The 24336-nt window shown below is 35.0% G+C and overlaps 1 protein-coding gene across 1 annotated transcript in view; it reads right to left on the bottom strand.

Annotated features, from left to right (window-relative positions):
- LOC130046609 (receptor-type tyrosine-protein phosphatase T-like) overlaps positions 1–24336 on the bottom strand; it is a 41676-nt gene that overhangs the window by 4122 nt on the left and 13218 nt on the right. Inside the window, exons 6-26 of the mRNA XM_056146966.1 lie at positions 21790–21921; positions 21202–21339; positions 19631–19771; positions 19291–19428; positions 15517–15614; positions 12866–12978; positions 11691–11758; positions 11031–11314; positions 10289–10376; positions 9387–9460; positions 9083–9119; positions 7399–7496; positions 6299–6427; positions 5989–6137; positions 5763–5898; positions 5229–5375; positions 4291–4384; positions 3484–3557; positions 3260–3394; positions 2704–2823; positions 2266–2408 (exon numbers count right to left, since the gene is read on the bottom strand). Coding sequence (XP_056002941.1) covers positions 2266–2408; positions 2704–2823; positions 3260–3394; positions 3484–3557; positions 4291–4384; positions 5229–5375; positions 5763–5898; positions 5989–6137; positions 6299–6427; positions 7399–7496; positions 9083–9119; positions 9387–9460; positions 10289–10376; positions 11031–11314; positions 11691–11758; positions 12866–12978; positions 15517–15614; positions 19291–19428; positions 19631–19771; positions 21202–21339; positions 21790–21921 — 2536 coding nt within the window. The remainder of the gene's footprint in view (positions 1–2265; positions 2409–2703; positions 2824–3259; positions 3395–3483; positions 3558–4290; positions 4385–5228; positions 5376–5762; positions 5899–5988; positions 6138–6298; positions 6428–7398; positions 7497–9082; positions 9120–9386; positions 9461–10288; positions 10377–11030; positions 11315–11690; positions 11759–12865; positions 12979–15516; positions 15615–19290; positions 19429–19630; positions 19772–21201; positions 21340–21789; positions 21922–24336) is intronic.

Here is a 24336-nt window from a genome sequence, read left to right as displayed (position 1 = left end):
AAAGTATATAGTTCAAATTGATTTTTAAAAATGTCTACATTTCCAATGGTTTTGCCTTTGATATCTTTACAAATTGTAATGATAGCCATTTCCTCGTGAATACATGCAGTTGTAAACGATACCAACGTCATCGATTAAATCAAACCTCATGTGAATCTCGCCGCACTGTCCGTATATAAATCTTTGGAAGTACCACTCAGCGGGTATTGTGTGGTAATAGTTTAATAGATAGATTAGGTGCGAGTTTTCAACAGCCACATCAAGTGTTTTATTTACCGGTACATCGCGACAGTCCTTAACTAAAACCTAGATAATGTTCAACATATAATTTAGCGTAAAATTCCTTGTAGAAAAAGTTCTATTCAAATATCTGTTTTATTTTAGTTATTTTTGGATCACGATACCGGTGTTGTTACTAGTGTAAGGATTTCACCCCGTATCGATCGGTTTTTTTATTTTTGTATTATTGTTGTACATACGTTATCCATAGTTCTCATATGATAAGGAATTGACTTGCTGCTATATATTATTGAATATCTTACTTGTATATTGCTCTACGGATGAATTTTCACACGTGTTTAAACATTACAGCTACTTTCACTTTGATATGTCAATCTCCTGTCGATTTGGTGTTTACCTTTGACTGTATGAAGCATACTGAGGAGTTCCGTATGTCAGAATTATCGATCTGTTTAAATGCGGAAAATATGAAAGGTTTACCATTGTACATACGATGTGTATTGATGATTATTTTTTTATTGCAAATGTTTTAATGATCGATCCTAACACTTTATTGTTTCATTATGTAAGGACAAGATTCGACTTTATTTGAGTATAGAATTCTGTTTGAGAGTTTCTGTGTCAAGCGCGTGTCGTATACAGATTTCGGTGTTTTTCTGTACTTTTCTATGATTTGCTCGTGCGGAATATAGAATTCTGTATTTTTGAGTATAAAAGACTACTTGCGCAGACTCGCTCTCTTTTTGGTTCTCTCTCTATTTGGAAGCGACGTAAGTCGTCTGTTTGTTTTATTATTATTATTTGAGCAATAATAGGATTTATTTCTGAAAGAAGTTATATTTTAATTTAATTATTTTTGAGTCTCCTCTATTTTTTCTATTGTTTTGGGTAACTTTAGAAATCATTTGGATTATTATTTGTGTTTTAGAGTAAGTTAGTTATTAATTTGATTCTCATAAGTGTAATAGATTTATCTTAGGGAATGTTTGGGGAAATTCTTCTTTGGGAATTAATAATTGATTTATTGCTTATCTAGAGTATGGTAACGCAATCTGTGACAGATTTCACAGTTTAACTTGTGATTTAGATTCAATTTAGTATTGAATGCAGCATAGGGTTGTTTTCTTATTTGAAATTGAAGTTTAATATTTATTTAAGGCTTATGGTAGGGTATTTCTTAAGAGTGATTGTCCTCTGAGAAATCTACAGATTAAAGATTCTAGTTATAGCCCATTTTTTTTATTTAGGAGTAAGCTATTGTTTGCTTTATGAGTAACTCACGAGAGTGAATACCCTTGATATGAATATTTCGTTCATTATTCATATCTGATTTTGTCCCGAGTTATTCCCCTTGAATGTGTTTTCGGAGGATGAATTATAGAATAGTTTTAAGTAGGATTTTCGTGCGCATGTCGATCTCGTCATCTCGTTTATTGACTCGTTTGTCATCCGCTTTTCTTTTAACTGGCTATTGTGAATATTGCACTGATTGTTTAGCTTCAACGCGAAAGAGTGAAGTCCTCTGGTGCGTTAACTTCATGTTGCTTATGTTGATTATCTTAGAAATGAATAAACAATTGACTTTTGGATTTGAGTATTATTTCTGACCTATTAAGACACTGTTTAGGTGTGTCGCTTAGTCGCAACCCATGTTTAAGTATAGGTTGAGGTTGAGTAGGGCAGACAGGTGTTTAGTATTTATTTTCCCTTGCTGGTGGGGGAAATCCAGCTGGTGGCAGCGCTACTGTGGGGAGAGGACTTTCCCACCACACTATTTATAACTTTATACTGTTCACTGCCCACCGTTAATGTGGTGCCATTCAAAACAAGACACATTTCATTAAATATACATTATCACAAACCTTGAACCCACAATGTTTAGGTCTTAGGTTCGACGCGGCCATACTAGGGGGATATGACCTCCCGATCACGACATAAATGCTGTAACCACTAAGCTACCGCGACTAGTAGTAGCATAATATATCATTTACATTGTCCGAGAGAGAGAGAATTTTATTTTCTTACTTGCTGACGACAGTGATTGGGTATTCTGTAGAGAGATTCTGAGCAAATGACACTAAGTTTCGGAGAAACGAAGTGTCACGAGGAGTTCCGGAAGACTGCACTGGTCCTTGTGGTTCTACTATTGTTATAAGCTGAGGAGTCTCCTGAAATGAATAAAGATCTGATATGTCTACAAGAAATGTAAGTATGTGTAACTACAGCAATCATTGTCTGGTTTCTAGCCTTACTATCCGTACAGCACGACAACAATTCAACACAGCAGCTGCAGTAATAATAAAACTGGCCCGCATTTAATGAAAAATATCACGTTTTGTCTCGCACGAAAACGTCCAAACATTAAAGGGAAATATCAGGATCGTTTTTCCTTGACCATGTTTGGAGGTATTCTAAGAGGCAACTATGGTCTGTAACAGATGCGTATACAAACGTCTCACTCACCTCATCTCTTGAAATCTGTGCTGTGGTGATCTTAACATCTGTGCTATTTTCAGACTGATGACGCACCTCAAAAGGCGCCAAGGATTTAGTCGAACCTGCATCTGGAAACCATGCTTTTGACTGAAGCAAAGATAAAAACACTTAATATGAAGATCACTGATGTATATGAATAGCCATGAAACTACTTTTTCACCTGGCTAGCTTAAATTCTATTCAAAATACGTTAACGATATACGGAAATATTCAGCTAGATACAAGTCCTGTATGCAATGATGTTAAGTGGAAACGGTGAATATAACGTACGCTGATTAATCTCATAAATCTTTTTACAAGAATACAAAATTGGGAGTAGAACAAACATGGACTCCGGGATATATCATGTATTTTTCTATAAATAGCATTTGACTTTAAATGAAACAAACCTAACAAAGATACAAGCGACAATCAAGAAATTGAAGTATTCACCATTACCCGACATACTAATCAATTTCTTGAAAGTGATTTCAAAAAACGGGTATCCATATTGCATGTCGATTATTCTAATACAAATACAAACCGATTTTATTTCACGTAACGGATCCATGCAGATCACGGTATTGGATTCATGGTCATTGAGCAGACGAAGAAAGTCCACAGCGCCCTCTGCTGATGGATAATTCGTCACTATGAAGGTCCTATCATCTGTGTATGACTGGAGAATAAATAAGGCACAGTTGCACTTTAGATACTTTGGGGGTATAGCATTGTAATGTTAATATTTCTTGTCTGAATCGTACTCACAGGGGCATGGATGGCATTGATGAAGTTTTCACGTTTTGCAACCGATGATGTTAGATATAAGCTGTACTTGTCAACTAAATTGATTAGAAAAATACTAATTGTTATAAACATTTCTCTATGCTAAACACTGTATTACATCTTCATCAAAATTTAACGTTAGAATAAGGTATCGTATTTACAAAAAATCTGCATTTCTAAATAGCAGTCTACCTAAGCATTTTGTAATACTTCATACAAAAATTGCCTGCAAATAATAATGTTAAATTGCTGTAGTACTTCGACATTGATATAACATCTCGCGTGATCAAGGAGCAAACTACAAACCAATGGAACTTGTAATATTGGAACATTTGATAATATGTAGAAAACAATTTGTAGTCTATATATCAATAATTCATCATCTGCATAATTCTCATCTAAGTTTTACTTCTCTCAATAAGGAAACTAAATTTATAGAGAGAACTTAAATAGACACGGCCTGTTGTCCGATATTATCATGAATTATCATCATAAAATAGTGTTTAGATGAAACTAGACTAAAGTCATATCAATCCAAAGCTCTGAATTATCATCATCACGCACATCTAATGTGGGTTATGCAATTTCAATCTTATTGATCATATTGTAGTGGTGCCTTACCACAATTGCAGCTGAATACTACAAAAATAAAATTTTCCAACACAACAATGATCCTAATATATACGATCCAAATTGATACCCTTAATATGTGAGTCGTTCTCTATAGTTAGAACGAGGAGGTATGATATCGTATTTTCTGAAAATAAAAAGTAAAATCATAATACTCACGTGGTAATAAATCATATCCGTTTTTGTTCGAATTGTGTTGGCTAGCAATTTTATAATCTGTTGGCGTGTACATAGGTCTTATTTTCATCAAGAGCTGAAAAACAAAATAAGATTTCAATATTTCATTTCTGAAGTACGTACAAAATATAACTGTACGACCATATTTTATACAAAAAACCCTTCTGTCGACAATGCCAGGCTTCATCAGTGTAATGATAGGAAATTAGAAAAGTATTTCAGAGCTAGGGCGATGACTGGTTGTTATGTATTGTTGAACACAAAAAATATATTTTTGTCACAAAAGCACGATATACATTGGCGCTGCTCATTTGTAATTGTGGTGTCACAAACTACGTCATTACAGTCGAATATGTTCAATATGCTACAAAAAGTGCAATTCATGACCAGTCCGGGGCATTGTACATTAAAAATAACATAATTACTGTAAATGCCCCAGAACAGGATTCCCAAAGGACAGAGGTAGATGGAGACAACTTGTTGAAGCCTTATGTCCCAACGGGGACGAAAAGGATAAGTAAACATTGGCGCTGCTCATTTGTAATTGTGATGTCACAAACTACGTCATTACAGTCGAATATGTTCAATATGCTACAAAAAGTGCAATTCATGACCAGTCCGGGGCATTGTACATTAAAAATAACATAATTACTGTAGCATGTAAAATCCTTTCTATTGAATTTTCTGTCGTAAAACAAATCGGGGAGATTGTGTTCTTTCCAATTAATAATGTCAGAACAATTCCGGGCGACAAACGGAAGCATTTGTGGCAAGATGACAGAAACTGGAGCACATCTAGTGGTCCCAAAATTTTACATTGGCCATGAGCTTGTATTTCTACAGTGTTCTATTATTTTCAACACACACAAATCAACCAGCTTAAACTAGTTTAATACAAATTCAAGTGAATCCACACGCACCTCAAACTCCTTCCTAATTGTCGTCTGGTTGGCTGGCTGGTCTCCGGCCAAATTTTCTGCCTTCTGTATGAACTGATTAAGACTCTGGGTGTCAACAGCAGATTTAAAATATTCGTTCAGAGCAAGAAACACCGTCATGTATTGTTCCTGAAATGGGAAATCGACTGATTAGCAAAATCGAATACATGATAAGATGGAAGGATTAAATTATTTTTCTTGATCATTTTTATCAGGTTTTTTGTTATTACATATTTCGGATTTCAAACATTTCGGTTGAGCATCACTGAAGAGACATTATTTGTCGAAATGCGCATCTGGTGCATTAAAATTGGTACCTGTATAAGTTTTACATGTATATGATATATCACCCCATACTTTCATTTTGATAAAAGGAATACTTCTTAATTCAAACCATGTACTTCTCCACAAATATTTCAAACTCGCATTTACTATTCATAATATTCATCAATATTCATATTGAAAGATAATATACATCAATGATTACGGCGTATAAGAAAACTAAGGTTGAATTACATAGGTTTGGACCATGTTCATTCGATTTGCCCTCATTGTCTTCACGTATTCCGCTATATTGACTTTGCCCGTCGCCTTCCCGGCTTTATACAAAGCATCCAGGGCGATATATGTCCCAGTCCGCCCTATTCCGGCACTGAAAAATACCAAGTCCATATAAAAAGCACAAAGTTTTCAATTCATTTCACCTCATATCCTTTATCAAACTTGAAGCAACTTTTTTTACCTGCAATGTACAACAATCGGTGCTTTATTTTGATTGGGTTTTGTCCTCGTCACATGGTCATGGAAAACAACCAAACAGAGCGGATCTGGAGTCCCGTGATCCGGCCAGGAGGTGTAGTGATGTTGTGTGACAACGCGGGACTTTTTAAGCTGAAAATACAGAACAATGTTAACAAGTGTATAGATGTATGGGAATATAGATTGATATAGATATTTGTTTTGAATTATTCGACAAGATTTCTTTCTATTGCTTGGTTTTCTATTATTTCGCCCATGCAAACTGTATCTATTTAAGAAACAGTCTATATTACCTCTTTGTGTGAAACGGAGAGTTTTCTGATGATGTAAAACGCATATTTTTTCTCTTCCACAGATTTCACCACAAATTGTCCAAAAGCTCTGGTTTTCATTTCTTCTGGCCAGTACTGTGTACACTTTCTCTGTAAATAGCATTCATGTCATCAATATTAATTTTAAATGCGAATACTTTAAATATGTCTATAGTTAATGAACAAAACTATTTTTAAACTTCTACTTGTTCAAGCACAAGATGTTATTTGTACGCTCAAAGGTATTCAATGTCAGCATTTTATTGATCCTGTTTTACCACTCGTAATATCAATCGTGTAGAAATAAGTTTTCATGCAAACATTATAACTGACACGATATTGAACTTTCCTTAATAACATAATAGCATTAATCAGTTACCATATCATGGAGGTAATAGTAAATTCTGTTACTTGGATATTAATTTGATTCAGTGAGGAAAAATCATCACAGTAAAATAATCTTAGAATGACCACAATGACCGTTACAAAACAATAATAATAAACTGAATAAAATGTCGAAGTATCAATTTGTTCGAAATGACTCCTAAAAACCTTGAAGTTACATATGTCAAACTGTCACACACATATAAGATAACTTGCTCTCTATTTTTATCACACAAGGTTTTTTTAATAGTCTGATCTTCAACCCCAGCTTTACAAAGTTTCGTTTTCATTTTCTTTTTCACATCTCGACTGATTTCGTTTTTGAGATTAAAGTTTTACTGTGTATATCTTATTCATTTCTGCACCTTATTCCAGTTGATTATTAACACATAATTAATTTGAAGTGAAGAATTTGGATGAGAATAACGGTTATAACGGTTATAACCCCCAACCACATGGTAGGACAATTTCGAATAAAGGAACGTGCTTTGTTTTTAAACATCTTGACGGGTGAAATCCCAGATTACGGCCTGGAAAAGTACCTTCTAATGTTGAAACTCATTCCTTTAAACATTCTACGGATCCGCCCCTAGATTCTATCTCTGAAAGTACATTGGGTTATGTACCTCCACGAATACTATAGCTTTTCTGAATTCCAATCTTTAATCCCTGAGAGGTTCTTTACTGTAAAGATTTACCTTGACTCCCTCTTTAAGATTTGTCAACATCACAATCTGACTAACATTGTCCTGCCATATCATCGCCCAGAAATCCACCAGGGTGGTTTGTTTAGGTCCTGGAAGACATTGTGATATAAAAAAGACACTTTGCAAATTAATGTATCATGCCTACATATTTCATTACCACTTTAACTTTCTGTACAGTCCAGACGCTTGAGATTTCATTTTCGTGTTGATTTTAGCCGAGTTGCGTAGCAAGTCACGGCTTTTAAATTAGCGAAGGATAGGCATCCAGTCGGGCAGACGGGCGGGCTTGCGGCGTCCACAATTACCTTGTCCGGTCTCTAACTTTCCTACTATTTTATGCAACTTTGTGAGACTTACATAACATAATTCCATTCAAAAGAGGAAGGTTCCTATTTACTTTGAGGTCAAAAGGTCAAAGGTCAAGGCAACTTAATCACTAAATGCCATATATTTGAGCTTGTCCGTTCTCTAATTTTCATATTACTAGGGGCATCTTTGTAAAACTTACATAACATGATCACATCCAAACGAGAAAGGTTACAACTTATTTTCACGTCAAAACGTCAAAGGTCAAGCTCACTTTGTCACTAAATGCCATACATTTAGCCTGTTCGGTCTCTAACTTTCATACTAATCGATGCATCTTTGTCATACTTCCATATTTTGATCTCATATGAAAGAGGAATGCTCCTAATCATTTTTAGGTTAAAGGGTCAAAGGTCAAGGTCTCTTCTTCACTATATACTGTAGATTTGAGCTTGCCTCTATCTGTTATACATGTACTTGCTGGAGCATGTTTATCGGACTTCAAATCCTGATTGCATTCAGGATTCATATTGCTTTTGAAATCTAAAGAACAAAGGTCATTATCAAAATAAATACCTATTGCGGCCATTCAAAGCTTCATTCTTATAAACTTTATTAAATACGTGCGTTTGTTTTTACTTCATGAATGCAAGCGGGAATAATTTACCAAACTGTAACTCGGCCATACGCATCTTTGATGCGTTTTAGCGATTTTTAATTTCTCTTACATTCTGTCATCAAGACAGTACATTGATTCCAGTGGTTTTGCATGGAATCAAGACTTTCAAATTGACTCGATTGGATCGCATCATTGATGATGAACATCTACAACGCGTCCGAATAACTAGGTTCGAATCCATCATTAATCTACGGTCAGCAGCTAACTAAACACAGCAGTATACTTGATATACATTTCAGAAACTTTTCGTACTAACAATGTCAGACTGTATTCTTATCTTTCTTAACATGTGAAATCAGCTGAAATACAGTGTAAAACATAAATCTACACGTGTAGGATGTCCGGGTAGCGCTAATGCTTATCATTTCTACGACCTCAGTTCGATCTCCGTGATCGGCAGGGGTTGTATGTGAAAAGGTATGGTAGTCACAGGCTCAGACAAGTGGGTTTACTACATGTAAACTCACATAAAGACCTCCTAATGTAAACATCCGTACATATCAAAGGACCAGATTGGAAATATACATTCGCAACTATATCGTGGGTCATCTTAGGTACATATTTATGTACATTGGCATGCATGTAAATACCGAATAAACATTTCATTATGTATACATATTAAGGTATATATATATATATATAGATAGATAGATAGATAGATAGATAGATAGATAGATAGATAACAAATACCTTGTGAAGCTATGTATTCATTCTCTTCGTCTGTTCCCTTAAATGAAATAAACATAGAAAGTGGAAACACAAATGTGGAACACTTAGGTATTAAGAACACACAGTATAACGATCTTCGTCATTATAACTTAAACTGAATTCACACATTTATGAATACGAGAAGTTTACAAACATTTTGACAATCTTTAATTTGTGCAATCAATTTTCTTTCAAAAAATGAATTCTTACTCTATTTCAGACTTACTTAATATAGAAAACATAAACATTTAGTTTCTTCAACTACTAGTTCATAATGTCGACTCACATTGATATAATTGGCATTGATATAGTCAGACGATGTTCCATTATATCCTTTTAAAATGACTCTGGAATGATCATCTGTAAACAAAAAATAAGACAGATATGTGTCTAGTTTTAAAAAAAATCATACAAACGTTTTCAATCTGGTCCGAGAAACCGCGCTGAGCGAGAAAAGCATGGAAGGTACGTGAGGGATCCCGACATCGAAGTAAAGCCTTTTTATGTAGCCAAAAAGGAAATAGAGAGACGATGTCATGGTTAAACATTCTCATTTGAAACATGGATTTCTCTTATCATTTTCAAATGATACACAAGAAAATACTTTCAGCGTATTTTTTATCAGATTACTGTAGTGCTGGATTCGTTCAAAATGTGAGCACTAACATAATTGATTGCTATAGTCGTCTTTTCTGTATATCAGTACCAACACAGAGAATAAGTGCACCACATTCTTGGATATCAGGCTACCCCTTGCTACCACATTTAGCTACTCCTTGTAATTTCTGTTTCATAAAGCCCATGGAGGTGCCCTTTACAAGTTAATGAAAGTTGAATATTACATGTAAATGAGTTAGCCCAATGTCGAAGTTATATATAAACCAGTAGTTATAATTATCAAAAGTATTCCTTCAACAGCGGTGTTCAAATCGTTATAAACGTCATCGCTATCAACGTTAGATACTCGCATATGCAGGTTACTACAAAAGTATAAAAACAAACAGAAATTGCGCTCCATGGCACATGATCATTTGAGATGAATGGGGACAGAATAAATTCCAGGTCCCACATTTGTTGTTGCTTTTATATTCTCCGTTAGACTTGTGCAGAAATAGAGAATATGTAGATAAAATACAGTTACTCTATTCAGCAGGGATTCTTTTATAACATATCATCATGAAAACATACACGGGAAAGTCGTTTTAAATCTGTTTCTCGGCACGTTTTCGGGTCGCTTTCCGGCACCACACTGGTGTTGTTCCCCGTACGGCAACATCTACAGGAAGAATAACAGATAATTAGAATTTCTTCTCCTTAATTGTACGTTAGATACATCAGGTTATGAACAATTTATATATACAAACGAGATGCTGATCAAAGTGACTTTACAGATTTTTAAGCCAACATCATTTTCAAACTAACTTATTTCCCGTTTTAACCTTTTAGATCTTTACCAATGGAAATATTAATTTCTTCATGAACGTTAACAATGTGTATATGAATCTTTATAAATACAGTGCGACTATTTTAACGGCTGGGAATATTCTGAGAGAATCGATAGTAAAATGTAAATATGATAAATGAATTTCATTTTAAAATGACACGAGAGTATGCACGACAACGATTCACGCGATAACGCCTCATGAATAATGCTGACATAAAGCGTTACAGTTCATGCTGTTATGTATTTTCAAAAATAAAATTTACTTCTTAGATACCATTTGATCAATGTTTACAGAACTTACATGAAGGGACGTGTCACTACATGTTAACAATATGTCCTCAATTAAAGAAAATGGTAGACCAATGAACTTTTAAAAGAACATCCTCAAATCAATTATACATGTTGTTTCATTTGAAATACAACGTCATTCCTTGTACGTACAGTTCAATCTTCACTTGTTTTCTTGATCTCATCACCATAACTTACAGCATATTCTCTTTTAAATCCATTCTCTTCATCTTTCTTTTTTTCGGCAATAACACTCTCTAGCTGACTGACGGGAACATCGGCAATGGTTTCTTCATTTATGTACAGATCACCATAGGGATTCCCTACGCCTTCGTCATCAGTGTCGTAATCAGTCTTGGTTTCGTATTTCTTCGCGTTTGTGACAGGAGTTGATTTCCTTTTCGGTTTTGAGATGAGCTTATCTTTTGGATCCAGATTCTCGTAGATGTTGGTGAAAGTTTGACCTACTTTGTCGTTGTTCTCTACAGAAAATATAATCATTGCTAATTTGAGAAACTGCATTTGATCTATAATTCGTTTGATCAGAGTCAAATAGTCAAGAATGTTCTATATATACTTTAATACAGACAAATCCCTGTATATGGTTGACAGCACAGTTCCCTTTCTATGTAAAGCTATCTTATTTTCTTTTTATATATCAAACATAATTATAGTGATAAATCACTTTAATTCCCGATACTTTGTTTTCAGCGATACTAGTAAAAGAAAATAAAGTCAATGCAAAGAAAAGGTATCAAATCAAACTGACATTTGGAAAAAGGGAGTTATTTGATCACTGGTTCTATATATTGCATATGTGCCTGTATAGACATATATAAAAACGAAACTTTTTCTTACGATATAAATTTTCCGTTGGAGGTCTCGCTTGAGGAGGTGGATCCGATCTTGTTTTAGTCGACCTCATTCTAAAAATATCATTTACATGTACATATCGTATGTGTAACATGCGTTATTGGCTTGGACGAATTTGTGTAATTTACATATTTATTTGCTCATCTGCAAACCTAGTCATTACATGTAGTAAACGGTCCGTATTCATTTGTCCCAGTCAATTAATTTTGTATTTTTGGTTTATTATTCAATTTGTTTGATCTTGGGTTATTACGTCATGATAATAAATGGCATGTTCACTTAAACTGCTTTGTTTTTCATTAGATACTTGATACAATGATTATTTAGTAACAGAATCTCGGGTACGGAATGCCAGAGCTTTTTTCTGTATGTCTCAAAATTGTTCGGTATACATTTTATTGAAAGTAGACATTAACGGATAACTGACAACTCAACTGTATGACAAACGGTATGATTCCAGCTTCTCCATCGTCAACTTCTCATATTTTTGTAGCAATGTTCCATTATCACCTGCATATGGTGTTTATATCTCTCGACTGATTCGATACACAAGAGCTTGTTCTGCGTATAGTCAGTGTTTAAATCGAGGCAAGCTACTGACAAACAAGTTGATGGTACAGAGGTTTCAACAGTCTCGATTGAAGCCAATATTGCGCAAATGCTATGGTCGTTATAACGATCTATTTCGTCAATACAGCATATCATTGGGTCAAATGCTGTCCCAACGTGTTTCATGCATATATTGGCACACTGATTTTGACTACGGGTTATTCCGTTTACCTGATCGGGATATACGGCTCAGGGCGGGTGTGATCGGTCGACAGGGGATGCTTACTTCTCCTAGGCACCTGATCCCACCTCTGGTGTGTCCAGGGGTCCGTGTTTGTCTAACTATTTTGTATTGCTTACAGGAGTTATGAGATTGATGACTGTTCGTTATCTTCACCTTTCATTTAGATAAAATGATGAAAATATATGCAATCACATGAAGGACGCTCATCAAATTTGGATAAAAAATATCTTTCATAATATACGATAAACAACTATTGGCTAGATTAATTTATATTCCATAAAATACCGTAAGAAAAACTTTTGCAGAATTGATATTCCTCTGTTAGAGATTTTTGTGTCTACAAATAAGAGAAATGTAACAAGTTTACCTTCTGAACACGATCACAACTAAAACAACAGCGATACATAAAATGACAGCCGCCGCGACCCCACCTATAATCGGAGCGCTGTCGACTGTATTTGCATGTTCTTGTTTGTTCACCTAAAAGATAAACTCCAAAGGGTCATGACAAAGAATCTGGATGCAGCATGCATATAGATCAATAGTATGATTATATGTAGGCTTAAACGATGTACAGACCCTGAAGCGTGCTACTACACCTCCAAAGCGTTTCGTTTCCTTCCGTGCAAACCGTTCACCGTTCTGTGCAAAACGTTCACAGTTTCGTGCAGACCGTTCACCGTTCCGTGCAAATCGTTTCGTGCAAGAATGGTACCGTGCATGATCAAGCCACGCCGATAGAAACGTGCAGATCGTTCACACCACGCCCTTAGAAACGTACAAACCGTGCAAGTCATATAGGAGAGGTATACATTGTTGAGAATCCAAGCAATTATTTCAAAATGTCTCTAAGAAGGACTTTCAACAGTGAAAATCTGCAAATAATCGAGAGAGAGAAAGAGAGAAACCGAGTTTATCATATAATCACTGGGCAGAGAAAAATCCGATACCATTTTATCACCTTTGGTTGTTTCTAACAAGTGCAGAAACATGTAGATATCTGCCCGCGGTAGTTTTTTTTTAATATAGGAATAATTTATTTGTCTTATTACATTTGTATGATCAAGCTTCTCTTTTTAAATAAAAAATACTCAAAATTGTTTATCGGAACTGTCTGCATAATGCAAAGACCGACCTGTGTATAACTTGTATATTCCACGCAAATTTTTAAACCACAATAGAGGTCAGCTAATCCGGGTATTTGAAATTAACATTCGTACAGATTGTGTGAAAATCAGCGGGGCAATTGAAGTATGACAAAAGAGGTGTTTATACCTTTTTGTCTCTCACAAATGAATGCAGTTTTCTATAGGTTTAATATTAAGGCAAATGCAACAATCTAATTAAAATTGGATGTTAGATCCGGTCGCATATATGTTGGTCATTACTGAAGTTAGTTATTATTTGTTTTATCTATTCATTTATATACTTGATTTGTTTCTCAATCTATTTCAACCATATTTTGATTGCTTCTTTTTGTTTTGTATTTCCCCTTCTTATCCAAGGTGACACGTTCTTATTGACTGGCTAATGCAATGTCTTGATGACCCCCCCCCCCCGCCCGAGAATATGTTCCAGTCTTACCTGACACGAAGTTTTTTTTAATCATTTATCTGTCTTTGAGAAGAGACCTGGAATATACTAATTGCACACATGTTTTAACGGCAATCAGCTTGAATGTACAAAAACAGCGCAACAGATGCGACTTATTCAATGAATTTAATAAAGCAATGTATAAATAAAGTTGAATAATCAATATTCTATGACGGTACAATTTATGCATCTTTTCCCTTTAATTCCGAAGTTCAAAAATATTCATTTCCTTTTATTCCAACGTGTTCATACGTCAATTTAACTATTCCTTGCTTTAACTAACCCCAGGATGAAACAAATAATGCCGGAAAAAAATTCAAAGCGTGCAGGTCATGCCTATCGTTTCGTGCAGACCGTTCACAACCCTCTTCCCGCTCAAATACATGCATTTTTCAATCTTTCATGAAGAGAAGTTTTTTTAAATCATTTTATCTGTTTTCATACACGTACACACGTAGATAAGATGTATAGTTTATTTAACATCTGTCTTTGGGAAGAGGAATGGGATATACAAATTGCACATGCATTTCAACGACACTCGAAAACAGACGCGACCATTTCATATTCAGTTTCGATGAACTTAACAGAGTAATGAATGATTAAAATTTGATTAATCAATAATCCGTGAAGATACGATTTTTGCATATTTTTCTTTTATTTCCGAAATTGAAATTCTTTTCTTTGTTTTCATTCCAACGTGTTCATAGGTCATTGATTTAATAAGTAAAAATGAAATTAACCGCGTCGTACATGAGCAATCGTTTTAAAATGAATCATTATCATTTCTTTCTCAACCTTTGTCTAATATCTAGAATACTGCAATTATATTCAAACTATTTGAACCAAATAATACCCAAAAAAATCAAAGCGTGCAGGTCACGCTTACCATTTCTTGTAGACAGTTCACGAAGTGTGCAAGCCACGCCTACACATTGGTAAGCATTTCATGTGAAGCGTTTCGTGCAAACCGTTCACCGTTCCGTGCAGATCGTTCAGCGTTTCGTGCAAACCATTCACCGTTCCGTGCAAGAATCGTTTCGTACCGTTCCGTGCACGTGGTGTAGTAGTACGCTTCAAGGTCTGTATTAAACAATAAAGTCTGTATCATAGTTGTGTTATTCATCTCTCTCTCTCTCTCTCTCTCTACTCTCTCTATCTCTCTCTCTAACATCGCGTATTATTATATATCATCATATCTTTCAAGATTGAATCACCCCGTGCTGATTTGATAAATTATTTCAAGGTGTGGTGAGCCACCTTATTCAACTCCGAAATGTTGCGGCCTCAGTATGAAATCCACATATATCGTTTAATTTAGTTTGGGTTCTCAAAGTTATTTATAAATTCAAAGTAATTTAGTTTAATTCTTAGCTCCAGCAATTTTGGCAACACGTTATCGAATCTGATGTGTAAAATCACACCTACCTGTACACATGATCCGGTCACAGTGTCACATGTTTGATTGAAGCACCTCATACTGCATGTTTCATTGCAGTTATAACCAAAGGACGTCCAGCCACACTCTAAAGAAAACACGTAATTAATTAAAACAAGTAACGGACATGGTATCGTATTTGACGGGGTAAAACCTTAAAGGAGGAGATATGACAATAAGGAACATAGTGCTTGCTTGCTATAATGAATACAGCGTGATCATGAAGATAGCAAACAGTGATGAATCTAAAACAAAATCCATAATATTAAAAAAAAATAAGGGTAGGGGGAAACACGGAACCCCTAAAAACACCAGATGTGGGATCAGCTGCCTCAGAGGAAAACTTATGGTTTATGATACAGATGCATAAGAATTACAGTACAATAATATAGGAGTACAATAAGACTTATGTAAAATAGTTTATGAAAATAAACACTTCTCCCGTACAATGAAAATAACTGAATCTAACCATTTTTGTTAGGTGACAATCGTACTCACTGATCAATTGTAAATTCCACTACCCTGTGCAACATTGAAAATTGACAGGGCATAGAAAATTAAACGCTTAACTTTGTGGTTGCAATTCTATTCCGTGTGTACCGAATTCACATATACTTTCTTCAGTTCGTCAAATATTATATGTTCAACATGCCGATGATATTTTCTCAAATTTACTTGCCGAATATCATTGGAATTTCTATATCATTTAATTTAACATGTTACATGCTTTTCCATTTGTTGAAAATTTATTGGTATATAGTATTTAACTAAAAAGATGCCGGAACTTCTATCAATTTGAATGTTGGGGATTCCTCTGGATGCTTCGCATTTATAGATCGATTTATAGATTGGAAATCATGAAAAGAAAAGAAAACTTAACATTCTATCGATATATACTATTCAAAATTTGATAAGGATCATAGATAGTTTTCTGTTTAAAAAATTGATAACTGCATAACTGGTAATATTGTGTCCAAGTGAAATTAAAAACGTCTTCAACAAACTTGCACTTGCATTTCATGCCATGAGAAATGCGTTTCTCATCACAGTTTATCCTGTTGCTACCATTGTACGATTTTCACTCAGGCATTGGTGTATGTTTCTTTCTAAAATTTCAAACTCACTTGAGTGTTTACACTACGTTTATCAACACAATGCCCCCTTAACGTGTAAGACGTCGCCTGACGACAGTACAACTGGGCAGATGTATTGGAATGCTTGACACTGCCTATTCACAACGTGACATTGCAAATGCGCTAAACGGCAGGCAGAGCGTTGTAAACAGGGCCTGGAACCGACAGCAAACTTTTGGTACAGCAGCACACCAACATGGGGGTGGTCGTCAGAGGTCGACAACCCAACGCCAAGACCATTTTGTGGCTCTTCAGGCACGACACCATCCCTTCTGGACAGCAACCATCCTACGTAACGACCTCATGAACGCCTCGGGGATGAATATATCCACTCAGACGATACGGAATCGGCTTTACAATGCAGTTTTCAACTCGAGAAGGGCATGTGTTCGAGTACCTCTGACTGTTCGACACCGGTGGGAATGATTGGACTGGACTGAAGATCATGTCACTCGGACACATAACGATTGAGTTCAAGTTCTGTTCACCGATGAGTCCAGGTATTCTTTGGACTTTACAGACAGGAGGCACCGACTGTGGCGACGACAAGATGAACGTTTCCATGTTGCCAACATCAGTGAACATGACCGTTATGGTGGTGGTTCCATCATGGTCTGGGGTGGAATTAGCAGGGATGGAAGAACAGATATTCATGTCCTGGAGAGAGGAACAATGACGGGGGTGCGGTACCGGGATGAAATCCTCGATGTTTACGTCATACCTTACGCTGGTGCTGTTGGTCCTGACTTCATCCTGATGGATGATAACGCCCGTCCTCATCACGCCAGGGTGGTCGAGCAGTACATTCAGAAGGATACAATTGTCCGTATGGACTGACCAGCGCGCTCGCCGGACTTGAACCCGATTGAGCATGCATGGAACATGTTTTAGGTTGCCCTTTCACGCCGTAGAACACAACCCACGACTTTGGCAGAGCTCGGAAATGCCCTCGTGGAAGAGTAGAACAACCTTCCTGTTGGAAACATCCGGGTGCTTATTGACAGCATGGCTCGACGTTGTCAAACCGTCATTGATGCAAGGGGAGTCCATACCCGGTATTGACACTTCATCGACTAAGTGTAATGATGGACTATCCCCAAAACTGTGTAATTCTTTCTCTGGTTTGCTGTTAACTTTTTGTAATGAAATGCCTTTTGGTGTTGTTATCAGATTTCAAGCATTCCGTATTGATAAAAGTTCATGCCGTTCATGAATGTTCATTCATAACCTGAGTAAACAGGTTTCTGAGTCAAATTTATGTCTGTTGTTATGTTAATGGTAAATTACACACATATAACCTACTGATCCTTATCAAATTTTGAGTAGTATATATAAATTTATTCAACAAAATGAAACAAATTTTAAATATAAATAATAATTGATTATACAAAATGAAATAAACATAGCTACTTGGAATCCCCCCCCCCAAATAAAAATAATAACACACGTCTGCTTCTGTGATTTTGAGAGTCATATGTATTCATCCGGGGATGACAATAGTCCAGTTTGCACGTTTCGATAACTTCCTTGATGTCACAAACCCAAATGCCAGATACATTGCACACTGCCTTAGAACACTGCAATACCGTAGCCCTTAACGACGATGGTTTCGAACTAAAACTCCGGCATAATAATTGTTTATGAGTGGACATCGAAACGAAGCTTCCGTACGACATTGCAACAGCTGTGGTACCTTAGGAACTCACTAGTAAAACTAAAAAAAAAATCTGTAACACTCACTTGTCCACCTGAAAGCCGTGACAACCCTCAAGAGAACCCTACCTGGCATCCCACACTATGGTCATGCACGTGTCCCACATCAAACCTTGCACATAATTCCAGTTCCATTCAACAAAATTACAGCAATTTTCTCTCAACAGGGCTTATCTCCAACTCTTCCTTTTAAAACGGTATATTTTGCTCCACAAGAAACCCGTTTGCTCAAAAGTAAACAACAGTTCGTGGAAACCGCCATTAACGGATTTAGTTTCTTTTTCAAGATGTGTATTCACAAATTACTACGCCCTTATCGAAATGGTATAGAATGTAGTCCATTAAATCAACTGAAATCATATCACGTTTTAAAATATCAAATGAAAAGGAAAAAATTCCTTATTTTTTCGTTGGATGGAGGTATACCAGGAAAAAAGAGACGGAACACTTTCGCATTATGCGCTACGCGCAATGATGCAGTTTTCCGACTTTTTTTTTCGTAGTATATATCCATCCAACGAAAACATAATAAATTAATTCCTTAAATCATATATTTAACATCAATTATGTGTGATATCAGTTATGTTATTGATTTGTGTAACATCAAATTATATTATAATTCTTAGTAATTTGAGCTATATCCCAATCCTGCATAAAATCCATTGTATCGCATCTATATTTCATGTTAGATCTGCATGATATAATTTACATAACACTTCTGGGTAACTTAAATTATATATATATATATATATATATATATATATATATATATATGACACTTCAGTGTTCAACCAAAATTGCGTTCAATTTCAATAAAACCCTTCCTTTGTTAATATCTCTGTAGTTCCAAATAATAAATAAAACATTTTTGGTCCAAGCAAAAACAAAACATAACCATATCAAGGTTGAATTAATTACCATGTTTACAATTGATTCCTTTGTAACCCCTGTCACAACCATTGGTGCACGTTCCGTTTACGTGATGGCACTGATCGTTACCCAAGCAAACTCCACACGGTTGATTACAGCCTAGTCCAAATGTTGTACCATCACATTCTGTGTAAAGGAAGATAAAGGTATTGAAAAACGGATGCATTACTTATCTGGGCTGAATCTTAACTGTGAAATGAGTTTATCAAATATTGAAAATGATCGCAAATCTCAGTTTCCTATGGTATACAGGCACATGTAGATTTTTTTATGAAAGCAAAACGAGAAAGCAAAATCCCTGTAGTTATGTATTATAATAGTTATTTACTTGAATCACATTTGCGATTTTTCCACCCCGCCTGACATCCATTCTGACACTGCCCTGTTACTCTGTCACATATCTCAGGGACTCCACAGTTGATGTTACACTTGTCATGGCAGTTGTAACCATAGTAACCTGCTGGACATTCTGTTTATAAAACAATACAAGACTTAGAGCGAGTTATAATAGTTACATGCACGTTTCAAATAATGGAGCTAAGTCACTGAAGTAACTACAATATTTGACAAGAAAACAAACATTCAAAACTCGAACCACAGTAACATGTCAATACCTAGATGGTTACTAACCTCAGTAACTCTGATATTGAAATTATGTTTCTTTGAGTTTTTCGGTTTTTCTCTCAATTCCAAACTGAATTATGCATCTTTAACTGAAACATCACGATATAGGAACCAAAGATGGATTTTCTGACAGGTATCAAAATATGATATTAAACACCTGGGCAGATTGTGGAAAATCACCGTGTACTTGATTCATATTAAGTATTATGTTTGTAATGACTGGGTGGAATAATTGTGTTGTTTTTCCAAATTTGCATGTCATGTTTAACTGAAGGATCAGTTATAAAATGTGAAAGCTCTAAAGGAAAGGTGATGAACAGTGATCAATCTCATAACTCCTACAATCAATACACAATAGAGAATTAGGCAAACACGGGCCCCTGGAAATACCAGAGGAGGAATCAGTTGTCAAACTTGGTAGGAATATCTGCCCATCGCAACCTTTGTATGAAATATGAATGATTTTGGTGGAAGCTGTTCACGACGAAAAGAAAAGCAAATTGACAGATGCCAATCTGTAAAAGTCTTCTTTTTTTTTTTTTTAAAAAAACAACTAACTTTCTGCAGAACCTGAAAATTTTCCAAGATATTGTGGTAACAATGAATTTGTATCAAATTTGGATTGAAGGTCTGATGCGATCTTAACATATGGTATAAGCATAACATATATAAGTGTCTTTTTCTAATCATTAGCTACAGATGTACTTGTCCATACAATGCGAAATGTCTTTATTGAAAACGTTTTAACCTTTCCAAAATTGAAGTTCGGGTAGCGCAGAGGTAGCGCTCTCTTTTCTCAACGCTGCTACCTAAGTTCGATATTTGTGATCGACAATGGTTGTATGCGAGAAAGCATGGCGGTCATGCGCTCAAACTCGTAGGATTTCTCCGAGTACTCCAATTTCCTCCTAAATAATGTCCCCATAGCGTCAACATCCGTACATCCAAGCGCCTTCGAGCTTTTGAGCTTTCATGGGTTATCCTTGGTGTTTATATATATTTGTACGTATATATGTATATACCGAATAAACATTCAATTAGTTATCCTTTGCCGTCATGTGACATTTGACCCCAGGGCTCCAAAATCTATAAATATTCCCCGTTATGCTCATGTACCTTAAATTTGTACAAGATATAGAGAAATGTGTGTAGAAAAATATTCAAGATATCGTTACACAATGAAAGGGACAAACAACAGACGGACAGACAATATAATCCCTATAAAGCTTCCACATCTTCAATGTGAGGTCCCAGTTATCTAGTATAATCATATACCTTCAGTACATTCCTCGCCTTGATATCCTCTGGAACAGCCGTTTAAACATGTTCCGTTTATGTGATTACACTGTTCTAAATCCCGACATTGACCGCAGTGTTGTGTACAGTTCTCTCCATACAATATCCCGTCACATTCTGTAATAAGTATCACATTTACTTACATGTACATGCTTGGGAACGTTTTGTTTGCGTTAATACTCCTAGGAAAGATCGAATCATACGTAACACCTTCCAAAAAAAAAGTTCATTCTAGGACTTTGTATTTAATGACACGTTTTAATCCTCTTGTTTGATGTATATGAAGTGCAATTCCAGTATATATTGTGGTGTCTAAATAAACAATTACAAATATATTATGAAATAGTAGATATTGTAGTCATACACAGTTTCAATAATTTTTTTCGATTAATCAAACTCCGTGAAGAAAAAACATTGTTTCCACAATGATTTTATTGTTTTTATTGATTGATTGATTAATTATTGTTTTTATATATCAATCATGTGCATACATTGTTCATTGTTTTCTACTACATACATTTGTAAAATAAAAATACAGATATTGAATAACGTGAAATAAAACATTACCTTTCTCGCATAATGGCCCTTTCCACCCCGGAAGACAACCAGACTCGCACCTGCCATTAAATCTATTACAACCTCTACAATTTGGATTACACTGTGTAGCACAATTCTTCCCATACCATCCATCAAGACATTCTGTTAGATAAACATTTCATACGATTAAATAAAGTATTGCAGCATTTTGTATAATGTACTTAAAACACAGTTTGTCAAATTAACTTTGTTAAACGTATTTTACTGACGTCGTGTAACCTTACTAGAAGAGTTTCTATGTTGTAATTGTTTTCGAAATACAAATTAATATTGAATTCACATTAATTTTCATTATGATAAATAAACCAAACCAAATTAAGAGCATGTAAATAGAAATATGTCTTCCAACAATTAATCTTAATGTGTGTTAAATTGTTGGGACTTTAGTTTTAACATTGAATTACATCTACATATAAGTTAATATTATACAATTTTCTGTTGGCGAAATAGTCATACAATAACTTGTGGTTATTTTGTCAATTTAGCTTAGATATATCGATTCCGTTAGATTTGGTGAAAATATTCCTTTGCCAAATCTACAACCCCATGAACACCAAATTATTCGTAGTTAACCTTAGTAAACTTGTTGTTTTTTGATATTTTGTTTTTGTCGATCTCCATTTTGAAATAGATAATAGTAAAAATTGGATGCTGTGTATATTATTTTAAAGAATACCAAGCAAACTATATTTCACTCCAGAACCATTAAAACAGACAGAGGCGTGTGTAGATTCGTAATGTACGCAAGATACATTGAGATATTTTTTGGAATAAAAAGACGTGAATTATGCGATTAAAATGATACTTTGAATGTGAAAAACATGAAAATTAATACTGTTAATATTTTTTTCTTTACAAATCCACATGTTATGAGGAGGAAAAGAGATACAATGATTCGTGATAAACAACAATTTCCCGTAACATAAAGACTATTTTGCATTTTTGAAGTGCTTCCTGGAAAACTGTATCGATATCATATTCCGGTTTAATATGTATGTATACTGGCAGTAGTCAGGTCGTACTATCTCCAGTGCCCTCTAACATTTATCTTTCGTAAGTAGATAGTCAAGTCGTTTCCCGTACCCTTATAACATTTCCTGGTTTATTCAACGAATGCACGTCGGTTAATGTACAATATGATGTTTCCAAAGCGACGCCTTCAGTATACATCAAATTTGTAAATCATGTACATGTTGAAGTGTTCTTAAGTTTGAGTAAATATCGATATACAGCTCATAGGAGCTGTAATAATTTTCAGTTGTCACATAAAAGAGTTTTCGGTTTTTGAATTAAGGTGTGTATTCCTCTTATTTATATCCTCAAGTTATCATTTTTTTTTACTAGTGGAAGACTAGAAATGGGGAAAGGTATTTAAGGAGTGGTTATCCCCTTTGAAAATGTTCCACGAATAGGATATACTCATAGTTTATTCCGACAACCATTTTACCCAATACTATTGAATTGTGAATTGATACGAAATTTTAATTAAAGCAGAACATATAGCATGCTAAATCCATGTTGTCTCTAGAATTTTGATTACACTGTGTAGGGCAATTTTTTCAATGTCATCCATGAGGACATTATGTTAGAAAAACACTTTATACAATTAAATGATGTATAGTAGCATTTAGTATAAAGTATATAAAACAAAGTTTCTCATAGGGAAAATTCAAATTAACTTTGTCAAATGTATTTTACCGACGTCATGTAACCTAACTAGACGAGTGTTGTTAATATTGAATTCACATTAGATTTCACTATGATCAATAAACCAAAACAAATTAGGAGCATCTTATTAGAAATATGTCTTCTACCGATTAATTATAATACGATTGTTGGGACGTAAGTTTTGATATTGAATTACATCTACATGTGCATGCATGTTAATGTTATCCGGTTTTCTGATGGAGAAAAAGTCAAACAATTACTTGTAGTTATTTTGTCAATTTAACTTAAATGTGTAGACTCCGCCATACTTAATGAAAAATTCCTTTGCAGAAATCTACAACCGCATAAACACCACATTACTCGCAGGTAACCTCATTAGTCCTGCTGCTGTGTTTTAAAAATTTAATTTGTTGTTGATCTCCATTTTCAAATGGATAATAGTAAACATAGGGTGCAGTGTATTTTCTTTTAAAGAAAACTAAACAGACAACCTTTTACTCCAGAACCAATGAAACAGACAGAGGCGTGTGTAGCTTCCTAAAGTATCTAATGCATATACATTTCTGTACATGTGTCTGATGTACTTATTTTTCTTTATTAAAAGGACGTTTGAATTTTGCGATTAAAATGATACTTTGAAAGTGAAGTTTGCAAATGAATCAATATTTTGCTAACATTATTTTTCTTTTAATGTCACCAAATCCCCATATCATGAACAAAAGAGATACAATGATTAGTGATAAACAACGATTTCCCATAACATAGAGAATATTTTGCATTTGTGAAGTGCTTCTTGCAAAACTGTGTCGATATCATATTCCGGTTTAATGTGTATGTATACTGGCAGTG

Source organism: Ostrea edulis, chromosome 8, assembly GCF_947568905.1.
Source record: "Ostrea edulis chromosome 8, xbOstEdul1.1, whole genome shotgun sequence".
Taxonomy (NCBI): domain Eukaryota; kingdom Metazoa; phylum Mollusca; class Bivalvia; order Ostreida; family Ostreidae; genus Ostrea; species Ostrea edulis.
Note: the sequence above shows the minus strand (reverse complement) of the source record. Positions and strands in the feature narration are given on the sequence as shown.